Source organism: Neopsephotus bourkii, unplaced genomic scaffold (assembly GCF_033783945.1).
Source record: "Neopsephotus bourkii isolate Nb327-2 ecotype Australia unplaced genomic scaffold, CSIRO-AGI_Nbou_v1 NB_739, whole genome shotgun sequence".
NCBI lineage: Eukaryota > Metazoa > Chordata > Aves > Psittaciformes > Psittacidae > Neopsephotus > Neopsephotus bourkii.
This window is the reverse complement of record NW_026901237.1, coordinates 396140-420789: the sequence shown is the minus strand read 5'-3', so window position 1 is coordinate 420789 and position 24650 is coordinate 396140. Positions and strand designations below refer to the sequence as shown.

General features: G+C 45.7%; 1 protein-coding gene across 1 annotated transcript in view; it reads right to left on the bottom strand.

Annotated features, from left to right (window-relative positions):
- DDAH1 (dimethylarginine dimethylaminohydrolase 1) overlaps nucleotides 1-24143 on the bottom strand; it is a 55772-nt gene extending 31629 nt beyond the window's left edge. The window contains exon 1 of the mRNA XM_061354401.1: nucleotides 23729-24143. Within this exon, the coding sequence (XP_061210385.1) occupies nucleotides 23729-24034 (306 nt within the window). The 5' untranslated portion in view covers nucleotides 24035-24143. The remainder of the gene's footprint in view (nucleotides 1-23728) is intronic.
- Between the last annotated feature and the right edge of the window lie 507 nt (nucleotides 24144-24650).

Below are 24650 nucleotides of genomic sequence, written 5' to 3'. Positions count from 1 at the left end.
AAGAAATACAGCTGCTTCTTCAGAAACCACTTGTTACAATGATCAGAAAGACGATGCTCCTGAAAAACCTAACGCATGGTTAGCAGATGTTAATTTATGAAGGCATGACAACTTGTTCGGAATACAGATAACACTCCATGCTCCTTCAGTTACAGATAAAGTGGTGACGCTAAAATGCACCAAACAACTGACAGATTTCATAGACAAAATGGATGCCCCTAATAAGTAAAAGCAGTTACATAACAAACACAGGATTAATAATTTTCAAAAGCTTTATTTTCACAAAGCTGGAATAGCTGAATCAAATCATTAAGCAGCTAATTTGCCTGCTAAAAATAAGTGATGCCCAGGAGCAGCTTTAAGAAAATGTCATTAAATGCCCAGAAAGCTCACTCTTCCATGTGGGAAAGAACGCTGTACTAGATTAAGGATCAAAGATAATGGCTAAGTCAACTGGTATAGAGGGGAAATTAAATCAGATATAAAAGCCAAAACAATTATAACAAGTAAGTTTGAGTGCAATATATCAGAAATTAAGAGGACTTATAAAAGCAAGAGGACGTAGTGAAAACCTCTGGATATAATCAAGATTCATGAGGGCTTTCTTCTTTATTTTCCTACCTTGGGAAAACCAGGAATAGCAACAGTGGTGCCAATTGATTAGTACATGAAAAGGGTGAAAACTACAATATTCACACCAAAAAGGTAAAAGTGCGGAGTAAGTATTTCTGCTCTGCATAGGGGAAAAAGCCAGTTAAATATTCAGCTTGTATTACGGACAGTCATTTTCATCCCAGCTGTAACACAGGAGGACATTAAGCAGCAGTTATTAAACAGCACTTATAGAACAGCAGGTCAGGATGCTTTCCACCTAAGGAGAAGTCCTGTAGCGTTCTTAGTCTTTCACAGCCTAATGGGCATGCCACAAAAAAATCTGCAGAATGACTACAGGAGTAGTAAGAAATTAAAGGATAAAAGCATAGCAATCAGCATGTGTTTACAGAAAGTCAGTCTCATCTAGGTTGATACAGCTTTGGATGAAGGATAACTCCAGTCAATAGCAGCAATAGCACTGATGCACCAGGTTAAGATGTGCACAAGTGGACACTGCTGCTGGTATGCAAATAAAATGTTTTCATGAAATAAAATGTTTTCATGCAATGAGAATGTAAATCATTGCTGAATAGGTATGTTTCAAACAGAAACCTATCAATGCAGTCTCTCCAGTTCCACACAAGGTACACAGTCAATGGTCAGGAACCAACGGAGCATTAAACTGCAAGCAAACCAGGTCACAGGCAGGGAGGACAGCACTAGAGGGACAAGTGACCAATCCACACTGCCATATGAGCACCGTGAAGGCTGAGTAGCTGTCATGAGGACCTCAGGCCATAGCCAGAGGATGGGCCATCTGTTCAGTTTTGTAAACTGAGCCACCACAGAGTATCATCGTCTGCATGTGGGCTCTAACCACGACCCTGTTGACCAAAGAGAGACAAGCAGGGAAACACTCTGTAGAGACAGAGATCCACCATCCTGGCTCACACACTGCTACAGCTGCTCTCCAGTACACCACATCCACCACATGGAGAACATCCAACAGTCATGAAGGGCTTGGAGAGGAGCCACCAAGAGGAAGGCATCATTTCCAAAACATCAATCAAAGTAGCATTCACAGAGCTCAATCTGTTATGCTGATCAAAAGACATAATTATAAAGGCCTACAGTCATGTCTGCAAAGACCTATTCAAGGAATAGAAATTCAGTAACAAACTGACAAAATACAGCACCTAGGAGCTGAATCCATCCAGAAGCCACGGCTGATGCAGGGATAGTGGTTTCATTTTTGAAAGGAAGAAATTTACCATTTACACAACTTAGTAAGGATTGTGTTAAACACTTTCCCTTTTTTGCAGCCTGAGTGGAAGACACACACAGCTCCACAGCAAGCAGCCCATCCCTAGTGAAGACAATATGGGTCTGGGGGATGATGGGCAAAAGGCTGAACCTGGGAGCCTATTGCTAGTCGGGGTACCAGAGAACATGGACAAACTGCAACTTCACAACTTCTCCTCCTTGTTCAGTAAAGGGGAAGAAGATACAGAGCCTGCTGAGAAACTAAGGCACTTCTCAGCAGCTAATGCCAGTGCAAAATGATGTAATTTGAGGAGCAGATGAGTCTGAAAATCTTGACTACACTTTTTTCTTTTACCTTGTTCATTGCTGTCACACCTCCCTATGCAGGAGGACACTCACAGAAACAGACTACGTACTCTGTTTACTATTGACAAATGGATCCATTTTCAGTTTGCAGGTAGTAAAATGACGCCCTGGAAAAGCTTGAGGCTATTTAGGACAGACAAGGCAGTTAAAGATATCTCACAGCACTGCTTCCTCACCACTTCTGCTGGTGTACTTAGCAATAAGGAACATTAAACGGCATGATCTTGACTGAAAGCACACGGCATCTGCAATACATACTGCAGCATGTGGAGCAATGGGATAACTGGGGAGGAGCAGTGTGAGCAGCAGAATTCACTTGGGAGGGGGCAGGGGGCAAGGCAGCTTGGGAAACACTGACGTATTGTCTTTCCATTACTAAAAATTACACTTTGTGAAATAGCATTAGATCATTTTAAGAGGTTTATATAAGGACACCGAAAAACAAGTCCTTTTGCAAATCTGTTTAACGTCTCCCTCCTCTTTCTATTTCCACTATGCATCAGGTTGTGAAAACCCAACATGCAGTAAGACTAGTGCTCCCAGACAGAAGGGACCAACCTCGACCCACATTAAATCTTCCAGCTGTTCCCAGCTCCTTCTCTTCTCTCCATCAGACAGGCTCATAGCAGTGCCTTAATTACTTGTTTAGGAAGGATGTGACATGTTCCAATTTAATACATTTAGCCCTTCTTAGAGCAAATGTAGAATTAAGCCTCAGTATGCACTTGACAGATCTCTTAGCAACTAGGGTGCAATCAGCCAACAATGGATGATTCACAGTTTTAGCAAGAGTGTGCAGAACTGCCTGCCAAAAGTCTGAATAAACTCACATTGCTAGACACTATGGTAAAATGTACCCTGATCTCTTTTAAACTATTATATCATAGAGGAAAGTTAAACTGCATGCATTCCAGCAGCTCGCCCGAGTCTGGAAATACAATTGAACTGCAACATCTCAATTTTATGATAACCGAAACTTTTCGGTGGTTATTTTCACTTAATTAGGATAATGGTACCTTTCAAGGGAAGCTGCTGAAATCCATCAGTTTGTATAAATAAGACATGACTTCTTCCGTTTCCGTTGCTCCAAAATGGGGAAGGAAGAGTCTGGAGGACACTAATGGGGGGAGTCTATCCAGAGTCACATCAATTAAAAGATGGGCTTAATCCCAACCTACTGCTGTGGGGCCCAGTGACATTTAAAATATTTAGATATCTCTGTACAACCCGTGAGTCAGAGGGGAATAGCAGGAAGCAGCATGAGAGAGTGCAAATATACCCCCTAACACATTGCTATACCCTTTATCACCCTCCAAAGTCCAGTTGAGGGTCAGGCTGCCACAACAGACACAAGATGGCTTGTATTTCTGCAGCCAAATTTTCACCTTCATTGAGCAATTTCATTCCAAGCTTCAGGTTTTGCTTCGGAAGAGTTTCCTCTGTGCTCTCCATATGGATATCTTCCTGCACAAAACGAGACTCTAGCAAACCCTTTATGAAATACTGTTGAAAAAATAAACAAAACTGGAAAAGCAGTACTGGATCAGTCCCACACAGCAAGAGCACTGAGTGACAGAGGACAAGTCACAAACCATTCCCTTTCAGCTACAACCACAAATCATGACCAAAGCTTTTCCTGTGGTACACTGGACACCAGAGTGAAACCCTTCATGAGTAACAGGGTCTGGTCCAAGGAAACAGGGACAGCCTTCCCCTAGCATCCCAGCCTCACCTTAATGTGATCACAGTGAAGAATCCCTTTGGAACTCCAGCACTAACTTCAGCTCTGAGGGTCTGAAAAGCTCTTCACTCTATATTATAGTGATTTATCTACTGCATCTGCTCGTATCTCCCATTTTAGACTATTTTTCACCATCTCTTCCAAGACATCCATTTTCACAGCAGAAGAAAACTGATACTGTTGTCCTTTCTACTTTAACTGCCTCAAGCTGCTGCTCACTTGGTACCCAATGAAATGAAACCCCATTTAAAAATAGACATCTCATCATCTTTTCAGTAGGTCTTGTCCTCCAGCTCCATCTGGGGACAACTCAGTGACACTTGGTGCTCCATCTAGGCCCCATGCAAGCTCTCTGACTCTGCATTGCTCCCAGGAAAGAACACCATAGTCCCTAGAGACCAGGTGCAGACCCAAGACAATGAAAAGCTGCAGCATGCTAAATCCATTTACCATTTTGGTGATGCATCCCAGCCACCAGCAGCCTGGGGAATCACTCCTGTTGCAGGCAGGAGCCTTGCTCCGGCAGCCTCAAGCAGCCCTTTTCCTTGGCTAAATAATTAGCTTGCTTTGGCATGGAAGAGCGGGGCACCCGAGTCGATTGGCAGACTTCACCTCTGAAAAGAGGGCTGTGGTCAGGGAAAGGAATTTGAACACATTGAGCTCCATGCTGTTTTAATACTAGGATAGTCACAGATTTCCGCTCGTATGGGCCGACAACCCTTCAAAGCAAAAAGGGCAGCAGCAGGGGAGGCACAGTGAGTGCTAGGAAGATGCATTAAGTGCAAAAATAGCACAGCTGAGTTTCTGTAAATGCACAAAGACAAAAGGTAGGCAGGTAAAGAGAGAAGCAGGTTCAAAGTAGGCGATCATACGTCTATTGCTTTCATAAAGAGAAGCATCCTATTGACAACACTCAATAGACAAAACAGGGCTTAGGAGATTTTTCCATCTATTTCCATAAGGATTAGATCAAAGGGCTGAAAGAATGTGAGCAGCAAGGCTGCAGGGAGCTGGGCTACAGGCGCCTTAGCCAGGGAGGGAGCCCTGGGCAGGAGGGGGATCCGGTGGTTGACTTCAATCCAGCAGCAAAGTGTGATCTGTGCCATGTACTACCGGCATCATCACATTCCACCAGCTAATAAAAAGGGCTGTTATATCTAGAAACAAAGCACACCGGGGACTGATTTCGCCTCTGCTCCGAGCAAGCTATCCTGTGCCTGGATGGGGGCAGATGTGATGTCATTTTTCCACCCCCAAGTTGCTCTGCTGCAGCTCTTTTGGGAGCTCAGCTACTGGCTCAGCCACAGAGCATGTGTGGTGGTATTTCTGCTTTGGGAAACTCGATGTTACTCAGTGGCTGACGTGAATCCCAGCATTGTACAAGGCAGCAGAGCAGAATTCCCTCGCTCCCTGTTTTACCCTATAAGGGCATTCCATGATAGTGCTGCAAACCTGTGCCTCCAAACAGATTTTCTACAGCTGTTGCAGTACGGCAAAGCCAAGACCAAGTTTGGATTCCTGTGTGTTGTGATAATCAGCTGGGGTTCGGAAAATCCTTCAAAAAAATCCTATGTTCTGGCAACTTAACAAAGCTTCTGAAAAAAAACAATAGTTTAACATCTGGAACCAAAATACTCCAAAGAAGTCCAAGACCAACACAGCACAGAACATGACCCCCCCCCCAACTATTACTGTACAGCACCTCCTTGTCCCCAGCTTGTCAAACTGGAATGTTTACATCAAGATGCTGAAGCACACTGGAAGTCATGGGTGGGAAGGTGGGAAGATAAAGAGCTATTCATACACTTGAACTTTTCTTAATTTTCTGGGGTTTGTTTATTTTTATTCCTGTCCCATGGATTTCCTTGTTTTTTAATGCATCTTAATCTTCAGCAATATTTAACTCTGAAGCAGAAATACTGCATACTTTGTTTTCCCATTTAACTTGAGAGTAGAGGAGGGGGAAGAAAAAAACCCCACATCCATGGGAAGAAAACCAGCCAGTTCTAAAGGAAACTACTTTTCTTTTTTCCACAGTATGTCCTGGAATAGGACATCTTGTGTCCTGGAATAGAGTAAGGGAGAAGGATGAAAGAGAAAGGTGATCACCAAGAGCACCATGCTATTTCAGAGACTGAGCCAGGGTCATCATTCAGGACACTTCTTCCTACCTCTGGAAGGAAGTAGTAGGAAGACCTACAATGGACTTAAGTCTCAGCATACACTACAGTTCCCTGCAGCGTCATTCTCAGTCAACAAGCAACCATATAATTACATACACTATGTATCTATACACTCACATCTACACACATACATAAACAGGTATGAGATCCAGCTGGGGATAGTGATGCTTAGCAAACTTCTGAAAGCGAAGGGACATCTGCCATAATTTTCAGTATTTCCTGGAACAGCAATTTCCCACCTCACAGAACAGACTGCTCTGCAAGGTCTGCCCAGGACAGGGCAGAACTGATATAACCCTGTGCTGGCAGAGATGCTCCGCATGACACTTACCTGGCTCACTGTACCACACCAGAGCCTTCAACAGAAACACACTATTTTTGTGTTTCCCTTGCCTCTTACGGAAACTTCTAAGTTCAGGTCATGCCCTGAAAAGTCTCAGATGCCCAATTTTCCACCTCCCCCCTCTGACAGGGGGTGGCACCCGGAACAACACTTGTGCCTGGGACACCAGAAGATTCCATGCATCTGTTTAGAAATAAGATGAAGAAAATCTCAGTTAAAATGTATGGAGGGTTAAGCTTTCCAACACACTGTTTTCCATGTTGTACATGGGCTTTCCTTGGAAAAAAGTTATGCTTGGACAAGCCCATGGTCTCTGACCTCTATCAGGGTTACTGGAGCTTGTGGTTAAAGCAAATCAGACCCCAGATACCAACTTTTGTAGTATTAAAAGTAACATTGGGCTACCTGCAACACTGTCACCCACCAGTCTCCAAAACATGCTAAGGCCCCTGAAGAACCTGTGCACACTCTCACTTGGATCCAGCAGGAAGCAAACCCAAACCCAGAATGCGTTTCTATTTACATGTGTTGCATGATGGTTTGTACACTTTAATCCCAGTGCATCAAGCTCTCTTTCAAAGGGGACTTGGACTCAGAGTGCAAGAGCTCAGCACTTGTATCATCCCTTCTCATGATTATTTCTAAGGAGTTCTGCTAATGTAACAGGACAGCAGAAACAAACTGTGCCATATTCAGGTTTGTGAATGTGCTCGGATGCACTCTGGCTCAGCAGGATTGGGGTGATGCCATGCCAAGCCCTGGTGTGCAGGAAGCTATCCAGACTACAGTGCCTTGGGACCCCTCTGGATTAACTGCAAAAACAGACAAGTCAACCTAACCAGTTTCACGTGCAGGTACACCTCCCAAAAACGTGGTAATACTGAGAAAGAACTCTGACAGAGCCATGGAAGGCCCACATTATAGAACCAAGGTGTTATTGCATCTCCCCATTCCCTGAAACCTAGGTTCACACCAACAGACACGTGACACACAAAACAACACCTTTCAAGTGCTCTTACAGGAAGAATGACTCCTTCCCACACCTCTGCAGCTCAGATAGGTCATGATCTGCTGTGGACAGACACGAAGTGGTAAATCCCTGCCCAGCCACTCAGACAAGGGAAGCTATGGGTGCTCCTTGGAGCTTTGCCTCTGGGTTCCCAGTACATGGCATGGCAGTGCCAGGGCCCAGCTCCCTGGTGGCACAGCTGTGCCTGAGCAAAGCTGGTGAGAGCGAGCCCAGCCACCAAGCAGTGGTTGCAGCAGGCAGAGAACCAAAATGCCTCCAAACACTAAGGAATCAAGTGAGAGCCACTAAACTCCTGCTAGAGAAGAACTTGCATGGGTTATTTTGTTCCTTTGAACACAGAAAGCCCTACCCAGTTAAGCAAAAAGCAAACCTGAACAGATGTGGAAAACTGGGACCAGAAGCAGTTAGTGCTGTTTTCAGCAGGCTCCTCACAGAACAGTAGGTCTGGTCTGTCATGCCAGGCATTTGGATGGCTTAATTTTTCATTTAAGATTTTCCTCTCAATCAGAGCAAACAATATCAACAGGCTCTTCAGGAGTCCAAACAAGGTTTTTAAATGTAGCCTGGATGTTTTCCAGGCTCATGAGACTTACACTGAAATGTCCCTCTCCATGCAAATTATCCCTCTTTTCAAATACAAATACGAGCCACCAAATCTTCTCTTATTTCAAGCAGAACCAACCTTACCCTCCAAATAAAACCCAATACACAGCTCTTCATCCCTAGCTCAAAGCAGAAGTTGGATCTACAACTTAATGGCATGTGTGGATATTCCAGTGGCACCGCTGCACCATTTGAGGGGAGATATAAAGCATCTTTGCAGTGCAGACCTGACCACCACTAAGGACCTTGGCAGAAAAGGTTTTTTAGTGTGTCTGTGGAAGCGATTGTTAAGGAGCGGCTAGCTGAGAAGCTATTCCTTTCCTATACAACACAGCTGTGATACAGGGACAAAAACTAAGCCAAGCAGCTGGGGTAAAACCAGTGCTCCCATCTCAAGCTCAAGGCATGGCTTCAGGGATTTCCATTCTCCTTCTTCTGTGTTGCTGCTTCCTCATTCCCTAGTGAGGATGGTATAACTGCAAACCACAGAAGCTTTGCAAAAGGCTGCATGAGGCCACCCTCTATCTTTTGTGCTGTCTACAATAAACCTTCTCAGACGGCAGCAGAGGACAGTGAGAGGTCTACCTTCCTACCCACAGGCAGGGTAAATGAACCCCACAGATGCACACCTACCCTTTCTCCAGGACTGCAAAGCCCCCAGACACACATGTAATCTATTCTAACACTTTTCCCTCTTTTTTTCCCCACTTTTCTCTCTATCACTCCCCTTTTCCTCTAGTATCAAAACTGTACCCTGCTTGCTGCATTTTAATTGCACAACTCCTCACCCCCTCTCATAGCTAATCCCTCCCTTTCGGCAGCTGGCTGTCCAGGGGACACTTCTGCCTTTTCACTGTTACACTATACAGAATGTAATGAATCTTTAATTAAATGGGCTTGATGAGGAAAGTCATTCAAACTGGGCTTCATCAGCAAGACAAAACCCCAGCTGTCTTTCCTAGAGGATATAATTTCATCCTTTATAAGTTTAAAATATTTATATTTTAAGTTGTATATTTAAAATATATCCTTTATATTACAAAGGATATAATGAAGCACAGTTTAAAATACCTGGAACCCAATTTTAGCACTACAGAACAACAATTTTCATTTGTTAGGTAAGCACAGAACGGGTGAAGGAAAAAAAAAATATCTCTAAGATCTTAAACAATCGGGCACAGTTTAAGCCATGCACCTTTTATGGCAATTCCTTCCTAAACCAGGAGCTTCTAACAATCTAACAGGGTTAATGCAACCACTAACAGGAGCACAAATGGTTTCACAGGGACTGTCATTTGCACACCCAAATTACAGAAGATCGGTGCAAGGGCTCTGGAAAAGGCGCCTCTGGGAAGCTTACTGTAGCTCAATGGAAATGGAGTAAATAAAGCACGCATCATCAGCACATCCTCGGCGTGCTTCTCATCCCTTTAGGATAAGAGCAACATTGGGAGCTTCTCTTGTTTAATCTGTACAAGAGGATTCATGCGCTCTGCACTGAATGGCTCTTCACATTGACTTCAGTGGGAATATGCTACCCTGGATTTCGGAAGAAAGCGTTAACAGAAAGTTAATGAGGTAAAAGCCAGGTTATGAATGGACCAAAGAAAAAATGCTCCTAAAGCTATTTCCTGCCCTGCTGTGACTGAATATATGTCTTTTAAGGCCTCACCTCACTCCCCCCCCTCCCCTTCTTAGGCAATGCTTTATTGTACCCCAAGACTTTCTCCACTTTTCTAATCAGTTTCCATTATGTCCTTTTCCTTTAAAGTCTCCCACTGTTACAGCTCCACCAGGAGCAATAATGCTGAAAACGGCAGCATAGACTGGTTACAGACTTTTAAATAGTCTTGAAATGGAGCCAAGGTGGAATAAGTCTACCGGACAGGGGGGTTAAAGCACCAGGGCTCTGACTGCAGCGCCTGCATCCCTGCTCCTGCCAAGGCAGCTCTGCACACGACAACATGGAAAGTTTTAGAGCAGAGTCTAGCCTAGCCTAGGGCAAGAAAAAACTCCTGACCTACAGCTTTTAAGAAGGATGTTATGAACCAGGGGGCTGGATTTGGACCTCTTCAAACCAGAGGGAGACCCAAAGGCAGAGCACCACACTGCAGCAGATGAGTGCTCAACCCAGTCTTCCCAATTACTCCTCCCCTAGAAGGTGGGTGATGCACATTTGCTTCACGTACTCACTTCTTGCTTTTATGTTCAGAGCAGAAAACCACCCCCACACCTCACACATACACTCTGCTATCACATCCATTGAACTATTTTACCTTATTAATGAATATTTTACATCAAATATTTCTCTCTCCAGCACATTCCCACCCCTCCAGCTCACACTTACAACCGGTAAGGCTTAGAGCTGGCTGGCAATCTCATGAGACAGGCTCTCACAAGAATTTCCTGCTTCTGGTTCAGCCAGACATACTGCAACAACAGATGCTCTCGCAGTAGTTTGGCACCTCCATTCCTTGCTCAGGCCAAGACCCAGGAATGCAAGTGAAAAAAAAAGCCCACTTTTTAATTTCTAGCATTTTAAAATAGCTCTTCCCTCTGCTGCCGTGGGTGTCTGCTTGGCTGCTATGCTAAAAGACTGCTTCCACCAAGATTAACTGGATTTGGAAAGTACACTGCTGAAGGTTCCACCAAAAAATCTGCTTCCCAGAAAACCACTTGGTAAGGCACCATCACAGTAAGGCACTGGAGCAGTTTACTCCGGAGAAGCAAGTGTTACAAAAACAACAAACAACTGACCCTCCAAGTACACTGAATTAGGTTTTCCATGAGTCCCAAGGTACTTCGAGCAAGCATTTCTATCAAGGCAATCTAGCTGGTGAAAACTCTGCATAGGAACCTCAGGCAAGACCTAAGTTCTTCCAGGTATATTCCTAAGAGTGCAATTCATGATGGATGAAGTATTTCCATATTTTCTAGTCTCATTGATTGAGCTACCATGCAAGCCTACACTACAGCTGATCCGGACGATTTCTCAGTATGACTAATGTCTTGCAGTAAATACTTCAGATACTTGTAGGATGCTACAGCTCACACCTGTCCATCATAGGGAGCATCTTTCTAGACATCACTGCTGGGTCAATGCAATTTCCACTGACAGATCAGCTTGGGAAAAAGCCTTGCTGGAAATTCAGGATTTAGGCCACATACAGATGCACTCAGACAAATTCCCTCTTCTCATGCCAGGTCTCACCTGAACGCATGCCCATGCCACTGGCATGAAGGACCATGCTAGACACTGTGGAGAGTCCTAGCTCCTTTCAAGAGGGGTCACTCTCACACCTTGTTCTAGTTGTTCACTGAAATGCAGGCTCCTACAGCCTAAGCTGGTACAGCAGCAGTTGTAGCTTGAGATACTTTCAAACACACCTTTTCTATACTTCCTGCATGCAATGGCACACTCCTGGCCTTACGACTCATGCTTAGCTTTCTTACAGCACCAAAACCAGGGGAAGTGGGGGCAAGAACACCTTTTGTGAAAAACAAAAGCCTCACTCCCAGCATACAGGCAGCTCAATTTTCAAGGATAAGTTTAGAAACAGAAGCCCAAACTTCTCAGTACAAGTGCCGGTTGCTGCATTTGGCTCCTAAATCACCAAACCTGGGCTCAGAAGGAAAGCCTGCACTTCTCATTCAGGGCTTTGGCCAGGGGTCAGAGGACACATACCACAGTGTGAGCAGTTATTCAGGCATGTTAAAACACGTTGAGAAGATTCTGCTGCTGATCTTATCTACAGGAGTTATCACCTATGCTGGTGTCTGTGCAGGGATGGGGTTAATACCTTGCACCAGATAGGGTATGCATGACAAGGAAAGCTGGGACTGATAAAGCCACCTCCACATCCTCTGCTCCTCTGGAGTGCCTTCCCAACAAGCTAAATGAATGCATCTATTTTCCACTAGGTATAAAGGGGCAAACCTATAGAAAATCTCATTACTAGTGCAGTCAATGTATATGGGAGGCTTGTCAGATGCTTTATGAATCAGCAATGAAGAGAGAGCTTTCCCAGCCCTGCAGGAGCATGTAAAAAGCAAGGCACAAAGATTAAGTGTTCTTTAAATATCCATGCTCCACATGGATTTAGCTTGTTCTTAAAACTCATTGCGGGATATATTTAATATTGCTAATTACATTAATATAATATATTGCTGTATTTAATACTATGCATGCAAGTTCTATTGCGCTATTAGCCACATACTTTGAAAGGTACCACACGACAGTCTAAAATCTCCTAGTCAATATTAAAGGGTAAGAAACACTTTAAAATCATATCATCTTGATGAATGTTACATTATGTCAGACTTTCCACTATTGAAAAACATGATCATGAGATCAGCTCAGGGAGATGCAGCCCATTCCATGTGTTTAAATATTTAACATGACTGTCAATATGTATTCTGTAAGGATAATAAAACTAAAATGGGTTTTCAGCACTTTTCATATTGCTCCCAGGAAGTCCAGTTTGTTACCAGCATAGCGCTTCATGGCAGATGTAGGTATGCGGTGAATCTGCTTTCAGGAATGCAAAACAAGGCACTATTTTTAGACTTGATCCCTGGATTTATATGTCTGAATCAGACCTTACACACTGTTTTATTAGCAGTCCCTTGTTTACATTCCACCCTGGAGAAATACAGACCTGTTTCTCACAAGGTTTTAGGAATATGCTGCGTTTTGGAGGGCTGCTAGACCTCTAGGAGCTCCCATTAGGCTTCTGGCTGTGTGCAGCAATCTTGTAAAGAGGGTAAGCGAACTAAGCAGAGTGGAAACTAGGTTAAAATTGGAGAAACCTGGTGCAGAATTACAAGCAGTGCCTTTAGTCCTTAAGATGAAGCACAGACAGAGCACATTTCAACCGCACAAAAGCTTTTGATGGTTTCTGGTGGCTGCTGACATCTGTGCCAAGGTTACCCTAAGGATGGAGAAATGAGAAAGATAAAGCCATGCTCGGGAAATATCAAAGCCAGGACATGAAACAGCAAGTCCCGGCAGAGACAGGACACGCTTGCAGCCAGCAGAGGGGACAGTTGCTGGAGTATTTCCCCACCAGTACCACAAACCCAGCTGCCTTTGTCAGAGCCATAGACTGCAGTCACCCTTCTTTGTATTAAGTTTTACCTCTCTTGGCATTTACCTTTTCTAATCCCCAGTCATCCTGCATGGCAAGGACACGATGCCACAGCAATCCAGGCAACAGGGGAGCTACTGGGTCAGGCAAACCCACTGGGAATGTTACTGCAGCCAAGTGACCAGCACCAATGCAAACAGATGTGGCACAAGAGCCCTTCTTCCCTGCCCAGCAGGATGTAACACCTACACATCCAGACTCCCATAGCCCGTTTGATCAGGGCATCGTTGGTGCCATGGGTCCACACCAGGCTTTCATGCAGAGGGCTGATGGCTGGGAGCACTTTTGGAAACATGGCCACCGAAGAGTGCTTACCATCCAACCCTGGCCAAGCCATTTCTAGTCCTGCTCCTCCAAAAGCTCTCCAGCCAGCCCTATGAGGTGCACGGCTGGTTTGATGCTCTCCTGTCAGAAACAGCTTTCAGGCTGTTCATAGCATTACCTCAGATAAGATGGATGCCACTCCTGGCAGCCTGCCATTTCAAGCCCCCCATATCACTCCCATTTCTGCTTTTTGCAGTTTAAACAAAACCAGCAGTTCTACTTCACAAGTTTTTAGTGATGCAATTAGCTGTTAAGCAGGGGCATAGGGACAGAAAAGAGAAAGGAGTGGTGCATTTTCCAAAAGACTCCTTGCACTCTGAAAATGAGATACTATTTCTTATCACCAGTGCTGGTATATTCAGGCTCAATCAATCCCTCTCAGGCTATTTAGGAAAAGCCTGTCCGTCATCTCCACAGCACAAACTGGCACGTTATCAGCTGCCAACAACTGTCCCACAACATAGACGGCAGCGCTCATGGGAGTCTGTCCTTCCCCTGGCACCATTCTGCAAAGGCTCTTCTAGGACACTCCATTCCATAACATTAAGCCTGGCTCTCAATATATCAAACCACTGTATGCCAAGTATTCATTGCTAGGCCTTTCTATGAATAATTCTGCAAAGCTTGGATGGCAATATGTTTTCACAGCTGATGGGGAAAAGCTAGAAAAAACATTTCCCAGTGAGAAATCTCTGCTTTACAAAGTGTGCGCTGTTTCTTAGGGTCAATCTGACTTGCTAAAGGGCAGGGTGGGGGGATGCTTTTATAATATCGACATGAAATATCTCTGACTGTCTCCATGGTGGAATCCTTCTGTTTTCTGCCAACTAAGACAGATTTACTGTGGCAGGGAAGAAAAAAAAAATAAACCAATATCTGACCTCAGAGCACCTATATCTCATGCTAGTGATGGCCCATCCTATGCTATCAGGCATCTTGATGAAGTCTGAACACAGGTCCCCCTTGCCAGGTGGGATGGAAACACCAGCAAGATCTCTGCAAGGCTCTCTGGGCAACTCGTGACCTTCAGGATCACAGCAAGTGACTCATAGTGAGTACACTAAACAGCTATCAGTATTACAGCTTATTTATAACACATGAACAGCTTAAGTGGATCTAAGAGATTTGTATATCCAAGCAGCCTGACTCCAACAGCAGTCAGTACTGGCAGCTTAAGAATAACAAAGTGGACTAGTATAGAGTGCTGCTGTCACCAGTGTATTTTCCCCAGCTTATTGTAAGAGGCAGTGTACATATTTCCAAAGCCAGATATTGTGCATCTGCATCAAACTGTTAAACACCTACTGATGGATCTCTCTTTCATTAGTTGACGCCCAGCTGTACTTTTGGCCCCTGAAACATCCTGGCAATGAATCTGACAGTTCAGTTGTGCACTGTGTGACAAAGTACTTCCTTCTGTTTGAATTTGCTGCCTGGTTATTTCTCTGGACGTCATCAAGTTTCACACTATCGCTACCAAATCATTTTCTCTGCACCATTTGAAATATTGTAGAGCTCTCCTATTTATCCACTCCCCAAAATAATGTTGAGCTGAAGGCATTTACCTAATTAGCACGACTCCATACTGCAGCAGTCCTATACTGCAGCAAGGTCTTCTCATCCACCTCCACCTTTTCCGCTTACACTGCGTTTCCAGATTGGGTCTGGGGGTCATAAGAGATTGCTGCACAGGCACTAGTATTCCCATCGGAGGCTTACAACAGATACGAAGCCATGAAGTATTGCATTAAACTTAAGTGAATACCTAATGACTAGCAATAGCCACACCACATCTCTGTATGGTCTTGGAAGAACATTAAATACTGACATTCATTACTTTTACTGTTTTAAGCACAGTGATGACAGGCGCACTCAGCTATCTGGGTAGGTGAAACTCTGCAAAGTAGTTGTGCTGTCTGCAAAATTAACTCTGCAGGGCTGGTAAATTACTCTCAACTTTGCAGAGAAGCATGGTCTGAAGTTTACTGCTGACCGTGTAAGGAATTTTAAAACACATAGCTTGCTATTTCTGGAGAACAGGCCAAAAATCTCTCTCTGAACCACTTGTCTTTCTAGCTTGGGTTTGCATGGAGATGACTATTTCCATGGCCACTACTCTCTGATTCAAAGGACATCAACCACACTTCAGTGCAGAGACATATGCACAAGCATTATTCTTATGCTGTAGGACTGCTCTTTCAATGAGGTATGGGATTCAGCTTCCCCGCAGCTCTTACATTAAGCCTTAGAAAAAGAACAGAGAAATGCAAAATCAATTGCAACACTGCCAATAGCATCCAATTATGTGGCAGTCTTCTTTCAGTTTGCTTCTGTGGCCAGCTGGGACTGAGATGAGACAGATGATTTCATCTTGCCAGAGAACTTTGGTTGGCGTCCAGAGGCAGAAATGGATAGCCAGTTCCTATATTATTAACATACATAAACCTTCCAGAAACAAGTTATCACAATTATTTTTTAAAGATAGTGCCAAATACTGAGTCTCTACTGAAATGAAAATGAATACTCCAAGTCTTGAGCACACTATTTCTTAAGTACTTGTTTGGGTTTATTTTTCACTCAAAATGACGTAGAACTGGTACATTACAGTGTGGTCAACTGACTTGTATGTGATCAGTGGCCTCAGATGACTGCAAAACCCATCTCGGGTACATCTCAGCCATAAAACAAGTCATTTAATTTTTCCTGAAGGAAAAACCCCGACTACAGCTAGAGGAGAGACTCATGTTCTTAAATTAGTACCAAAGGAATCCCACTGGTTTTATATGAAGTATTAGGGGTTTTACATAAAATAATTAGGACCTTCAAACTGGAGGATGTTTGGCAAGATGCAGCATTAGGGCAACAAGTGAACCCAATGAACATGGTATCAGAATGTGGAAAGTACTACCCTTATAAAGCCACTTGCTAGTAGGGCCTGCAAAGATTAAGGACTATCTACCCCACTGGCTTATATATATAGCTACATGAAGAGCAGAAGTGTGCCCTGCCACTGGGGATGCAATCCCAGCTCCTGTCCTTTCTATGGAAAGTACAATACAGCCCAGCAGCACTATAGCCTGGGCTCTGCATAGGAGCATGGTAGGCAGGACATGTCAGGACCCTGGCTTGTGAGACAAATACACAAGGGCTATGGGAGGCCAATCTGGAGACATGGAGGGCAAGGGAGCAGCCCAGATGGAGAGACACAGGACTGAAGGAGAGTTTGCAAGTGGAAGCACGTGGGAAGCAGAAGAGGGAAAATGAAGATATATGCTTCTGTGTGTGTCCTAGCACAACACTGGGAGCAGCTGCTGCCTGTGCCATCAGTACAGCATGGGAAACCTTGCAGGGGGCTGCGTTCTCCATACCAGAGGGTCTCAGAAGCCAACAGGCAGAAACAGAGCATACAGCTCTTCTGCATCACAATGCTCTGCTCCACCACCCTCTCGAGATGCTGTCAGATCCCACAATTAGCAAGACGGCACTGCAGTCTACATACCAGCCCCCTCTTCTGTAGAGAGTGTAGGGAGCTGCAGGCTTGTGCAAAGCATAGGGTTTAAAAAACACAAATGCAAAAACCATCAGGAAACCTACACTGGGGATGTTAGAAACCCACCTTTGGATTTGAAATCCAAAATTTTAGCAGTGACTGTGATAAACTAGTGTCTACAATGCTACCAAAGATTTAGGTTCAATTTGAAAGCCTGGGCAGAAATCTCCTGGGGAAGGAGCAGGGTAACTCCAAGCCATATGTGCCAGAGCAGCCAAAAAGGCTCTTTGCACTTTTTAAGGAAATGCTTAAGGTTATTTGGAGTCTTTAACCACTTAGCATTTGCACTGAACCATAAGCCCACCAAGGGCTATTTATCACAGCTAACAGAACAGTGATTAACAAGGTACAAAAGCCAACATCAGGCTTACACAGTAATAATCAGTGTCCACAGGAGATTAAAAAACAGGCATTTAATTTGGCTTCTGCCTTTTTTTAAACCTTCTGGTCGGCAAATTGGATATCCCTGAGAAACTTCACACCACAATTTAATAACAAAGTCTAAATATTGCCTCTGCTAGAAAAGCATGAAATCCAAGTTTGCTCCTAGACTGTCCTTAAAGATTGTTTTGCAGTTCTATAGATAGAAACCAATTACAATGAATACAGTCCACTTACATCGATCTGACTAGAAGCTACTTCCTAACATTTTCATTAAATCTGTGATCACAGAAGCAAAATAGCAAATGAAAAAATACAGCTCTTGGCATAACCAATTCACCCAAAGCATCAGTCCTATTAATGTAGGGTCAGGACTATATTAGCAGTGAACCTCAAGACCAAAGAACCACCTACCCAAAGCAAGAGGCAGCACTTGAACTGCAAAACAGGTGGAAGGCAGAGCCACAGAAAGAAATCAGACTGCTTCAGGAGGCCAAAACATTCTTCTTCATGTCTACCAATACTACCATTACATAGGCTCCTGATATGTCTACCTGATAATGTCCAAATGATTTGGGTGTTTTTCTTAGACTTCTCAATACTGTTTAAGAGCAAACTTAAGTACTTTTTGAAGAGCTTTGCTCCTCTACTGCATGCTTTTTAGTTAATTTATACGCCAATACAAAAACACTGAAAATGAAAGCCAATGAAATATATTACAGAAAACACTGATGCAGATGCTGACAAGAGTTACTTAGCTACCCATGATGAGCATCCCATTTGCTCCCGCAGAAAGCTTCCAAGTGACACACTTCATGAAAGATCATTACACCTGGTTCTGCACAAAGACAATCAAAACCCACATTAAAACTCGGGTATACATCTTATCTGATGTCTGGCTGGTATTTCTCAACTTGTTTGCAATACAGCCAAACAACACACTGACAATATCTTGCATGCTTTCACTCCAATTGTGAGGTTAGACTGAGAAGATGCTGAAAAGGATAGGCTGAAGGAGCATGTATATGGCACAGTGTGTAATAGGAAACATAAGAAAACATAATCAGTCAAGAAGTTGGAAAGGTACTTAGTGCAAATGATAATTTTTGCCAGCCTTCACAAAGTTTTTGCTTAAGTTTACCCAGCCACTATTTAAGCCCTAAGCAACAATACAGTAGTAACCTCTGTGCTTTATCACAAGCTTTCTAGGCAGAACACCAAAGTTAAAAGGTAAAGCACAATATGGACATGCGGAGGGGTCAGTGCAAATGTACAAGACTGACACAATTTGTTGTAACAGTTTTAAGAGCTATGAATTATTTAAAGTGGTATTAAAAAGTGTAACCCCCCACCCTCTAATGATCATCTAGTGTTAATCCTCCATGGAAATGAGAGATCTTTGCCAGTTGTCACCAGTGTGTCCTGGGGGAATGGGAAACAACAATACTCTTGGGTGGAAGTTTCCTCTTGATAACAGAGGAAGAAACTGCACTGATTTCTTCTGCAGCAGCTCCTGAAGCTTCTCCAGCACCACATATTCTCCCTTCCTTATGCAGCAGCAGAGAAGAGGCCAGATCACTATGGATGCATTTTGCTGAGCTTTTGGGTTTCCATCTATCTGCATAAGCACAAAAGTGGTGGAAATGCTGTTTTGTGCTATCCCAAGCACATAAAGACAACTTAGGCAACAAGAGCAATGTGCTGATGAGGGCTCTTCTCAGCAACTAACTCTGTTGTGTTCAGAAGGTGACGTGAAGAGTTTATACTAGAGGAATAAACAATTGAGAACATACTGCTGGAACAAAAGGTGCTGGAACTGGCAATCTTATCAGCCATCACAACATTTCCATTGGAGTTACTCAATTTGAGAATCAAGCATACTGGTGACTGCACACAGCTCAACAGAACACCAGCTTATCCACATTAACAATCTACCTCTGGCTTACTTCAAAAGCCTTTAACCTTTCTGTCCCAAACCCAACACTCAAGAAACTATGAATTTTAAAGTAAGTTCAGAAGTTGATAACACAGAAACATAATACCTTGAACTAAGTCTCACTCTTGCAAGCAAATCATTAAATGCATGACTAATTGTTCTATTTTACTAAAAAAATACTGGGCTTTTTCCCAGTACTGACTGACCATAACCAAATTTAATCCAACTCTCTTTTTTTCCTCCCTACAATAACTTGGAGGAAGAACAGACAAAACTTCGGGTTTTATTTTGGTTTGTTCCAGACAATCAGTAAAAAAATCCAATAGTACTGGAGGGGTAAAAAAACAGTATCTACACAAACCCAAACCCTCAGTCAATACTATTGCAAACTACGGCAGAAATCTGCATGCTCCATACAGTGTTATAGCAATTGACAACAAGCCTTCTTAACAAGGAATCTAGTCAGTGAAAGAACACACTGCATCAGTTCTTCAATATTGCATTATGGGTTTTCAGCAGCATGAAACAGGGGAGATGGAGACAGTTCATGCATGTGGCAGTTTGTAAGGCAGCGTAACACACCTGAAAGAGCACGGCTCCAGCTGTGCATTCAACCAGGCTGTTGTCTTTGGGATGCGTCTTGGCAGCCCCTCTGTGCCCTTCAACTTTCACTGCCTGATCAGGCTTCAGAGCCTGACCTACTGCATGCCTTGTGACAGGTTTCCTGGACACAATCCCTCCCTCTATTAATTCTCTGCAGAAATGGTACTCTACATCCCTGCTTCCGTCATCTGCTTCCTCCACTGCTCCTCCCTGCTCTGTACAGACATCCATTACACAGTTGAGATCAGCAAGACAAGCCTGACTGAGTCCTGCCTTACAGGGAGGCTTAGGTCAGGAGTGCATGCTCAGTAACTGGGCTTTATGTTAACTGGGTTAATCTAGGCATGCACCAACTGTGCTGCTAAAATATTCATGGCTTTGCACTTACACATTACATAAAACGAGACTTCACTTTGAGAAACCGGTGCTGTAGGTAGGCTGCATTCACCCTCTTTCCTTCAGTTACCCAATTGACCATGCAAGTGACAACGCACTGCAACAGCCTTGGTTTACTTTCATACCAGGCTGACAAAGGCAGTTGAGGCAGGAGTGCAGTTTTTCAGAGCCAGCATGAAGAAACTGGTTTCACAGAGTTTCATCCTGATTTTCTAGCAGCAGATCCATCAGACCAGGAGCAATCCAGGTTTAATACTGTCTGCTCTCTTGACAGTGAAGATTTCATGGCAGTTTAACTGACATATGCCTGACTCCACATATCCTAAAAAGTTGCTCACAGAATAATTCACATTGGAAGGGACCTCAAGGTATTTCTAGGCCAACCTCCCACTCAAGGCAAGGCCAGCTATAAGAACAGACCAGGCTGCTCAGGGTTTTATCTAGCTGAGTCTTGAAAACCTCCAAGGATGCACAGCTTCTCCAAACCCTTGCTCCACTGATTGGCTGTTCCCACTGAAAAGGCTTCTTCTTATACTCCATTAAAACCTCATACTTCAATCCATGTCTGTTGTCCCTTACCCTCCTGCCACACAAGTGAAGAGCCTGGTTCCACACTTGTGGTAAGATGCAGCCTGTGAGTGCCAAGTAAAGGGAGTAATCACCTCCCTCAGTCTACTGGTCCTGCTCTCATTAACACAGCTCAGGGTCCTATTGGCTTTCTTTACCACAGGGACGCACTGCTGGCTCATGGCCACTGTGCTGCCCACCAGACCTCACCCAGGGTTTTTTCTGCAGCTCTATCCCTCACCCATCCAGTCCCACCCAGGGAACATTCCTTCCGTGGGGCAGGACTTTGCATTGTCTCTGTTCAAGTCCGCAAGGTCCCACGGTTCAGACCCATCCTTCAGCCTGGATCTCATGGGTATAGCATCTCACCCTTGTCCCCCTCACCCCTGTCTGGGGCAGTTCACAGCTTTATACAGATGCCTCCACCTCCACTAAAGGTCTCCAGTAAAGCCATCTAACAGGGCAGATACGAGAACAGACCCCACAGCAACTTCTCTTGCCACTAGACAACAGGAATTATCCCAATAGGGAATTCAAAGACTGAACATAAGCCTCAGAAAAGGCTACTGATAGACACCCACCAGGATGAACAGGAGGGTCAGGGCAGGCGCTGGACTCCCTCAGCTTAGGTGGCCACAGGCCTAAGTGGCTGGACTGCCTGCGGCTGGACTACTTGCAGCTGGTACCTCCAGAATCAGGGCTGGAGACAGCAAGAGCAGGGAAGCTCTGGCTGCAATAGGAAACACCCTCTTATGAAGCTACAAGAGATGCTGCTGCTTCTTGGGAAGCTCCTTCTGACAGCAGAGTCATCACAGATGTTCACCAAGAAGCTTAAGACGCGCACCAAGCCCTTCACCACGGCATACAGAGCTCTAGACAAAGTAGTCATGTACGTATTTCTGCTTTCTAAAGCCTTAACTATCTTGCTGGCTTCAAAATGACATCCTGGGCACTACTCAAACAAAGCAGACTCACAAACTAGACACAGCTGACTCAGTTACCATGCTGGGGAGGGGAGGCTATGCCACAGGATGCCTTGAGGGGGAGAAGGGCTAGGAGCAGACAGGCATCATCCCACACAAATGCGCACCTTCTCCCCCTCTCTGCAAGACACTGCTGTAATGATGCTCCCAGAAGAACCAACTGTAAATAATTAAGAACTACATGTTCAGACAAGCACTACACTGCAGTGCATTGTTATGGCGTTAAGAGGACACTTGTTCAATTATTTTTCCTTTTCTACTTCAGAAGACTCAAGGGAGGGATTTGCTCCATTATCCAAGAAAACTAACGAGGTTCAAATTACGCTTCAGATCTTTTTCTCTCCTCTTGATTCATGACTGTGCTTGGACAAGTCACCCATGGAAAGAAGTAAATCTACTCTCATAAAGGGCAAACTGCAAATGGCAGCAGGAGTCCCAGAGCTATATACGAGTGAGTCATGGGAAGGACCAGTGAAAACTCACTTGGACTCTGGCTGAGAAACAGCTGCTTCTGAGGGTAGCATGTGGCAAACATACTTTCCTCTGATGCCATCACCTTTAAGAGCACTCAGATGTGCTTCAAGGGTAAACACACATGGGTACACACAAAAAACCGCACATGTACAGGATGTGCGCACAATCGCAGACTCCTGCACTGTTGGGCAAAATTCAGGTGAGCTTCGTAACTGCTACATGAGGAGCACTATATAAAAAATAACAAGTAAAGACGCTCGTGCATTGCACTTGATGGCCAAGAGCAACTCCTGCTATACTACAGCTTGTAGCCCAACCCTGTCCCATAGGCACAGTATGTGCTTGTGGATCACAAGATGAGCTATGGAACCACAAAGAAAATGGGAACTGGAAGAGGGTTATGTTAAAGCATGCTTACAAGGAAGGCAGATTGCCAGTGGAGTAGTTTTGCAGCTTCTGAGTAAGGTTTAATTTGCTACTTACAACTCACTGAGCAGATAACTGGGTGACACTTAAACGTATACACTCCCTGAGCTAGCTTATGAATGGGCTGAGCATGTTAAGGAAGCACCAAGAATACCTAAAGTAGGACTCCTACGTCTGTGCATCCTTCACACCCTTCTTCAACAAGGAAGCCTGTATCCCCCATACACCCACACCTCTCCCAACGGGGCCTGCAGCGGCTGCCCAGGAAGGCCACAACAAATTCAAGGGCACTGATGCTAACGCCAAGTCCACCAAAACAGACACCAGCTCTTGCACACAGGCAAGGTACATTTAGCTCAGGTACCACTAACGCGCTGCCTGGAACCCGGCTCATGTAATGCAAACGAGGCTTGGATGGGGCAGTGCTGCAGGCAGGACACACAGACTCGTACAGTCCACCTGCGATCCGTCCCCCAGAACCGAGCCAGCCGCCCCGCAGAAAGGATGAGTCACATCTCACCGTCCACTTGCTCTTAGGAGCACAGCACCGCTCCCCCACAAGCCCCAGCGCCTCCGGGCTCTGCCGGCTGGGACGGCAGTGGGAGGCCGGCAAGAGCCACTGCCCGGGGCCCGCCGCGGAGAGCAGCCGCTCCGCCACCGACTGCTGCCGCTGTTGCCCCCCTTCACCGCTCCTGCCGGGGCTCTGGGGCGGTCCCGGGGACACACCTGACAGCACGGCCGCCCCGACCCCACCTGCGCCGTGCGAGGACCGCTCCCGTAGCCCCCGCCGGACCGGGCCATACCGGACCGCACCGTACCTCCTTCCTGCGGCTGGGCGCGCCCGGGCGGGTGATGAGTGCCGTCTCCTCGCACACCACGGCCACATCCTCCACGAAGACGCAGTCGGGGAGGCTCTCATCGGCCGGCAGCTCCAGCACCTGCAGCCCCAGCTTGCCCCGCAGCACACCCACGTACAACTGATGCTCCCGCTCCGCGCGGGCGAAGTCCACCTCGGGGCCCGCCGCCCTGCGCAGCGCCTGCCGGCACAGCGACTCGGGCAGCGCCCGCACCACGGCGTGCGTGCAGCGCCCGAAGGCGGCAGGGCCGCCGCCCAGCCCGGCCATGCTGCACGGCGGGGCGCGGAGCAAGGAGGGCGGGATGGCGAAAGGGACGGACGGCCGCAACCGCCGCCGGCCCTGGCAGCTGGTAAAGCACCGCCCGCGGCCCGGCCGCGCCCCATTGGCTCCCCACCAGGCACATTTCCATGGGGCCGCCGCCAATCGCGCTCCCATTGGCTGGCGGCGGCGGCCGGGCCGCGCCATTGGCCGCCTCCCGCAGGGAGCCGCTTACCTGGGCGGCGGGCGGGAGCGGTGGCACCTCTGGTTCAGCCCCGGAGCCCGGGCGAGCCCCGCAGCGGCGGTGGAACCTCGACCTGAAGGTTGAGGCGCTCGTCCCAGGACAGGGCGTTGGGGCTGCCCGTGCGTGCCCCAGGGCACAACGCGGCTTGAGGGGCAGCGCGTTTGCACGTAGTGATTTCACATAGCTGTGTATAAACACGTAATTGCACCGACACAGTGCAAGCACCTGCCTTGAATGAGCATTTCTAGGCTCATTGGAGCTCGGTTCGAGCAGTGGTAAGGTTGCCCATACTTCCTGCTTGGTTGTGCCTTAGGCTTGATGCCTTGGCTGCCTGTGGCTTCCCAGTGGCAGAGCAGACAGCTCGGCTGTCTATCCATTCGG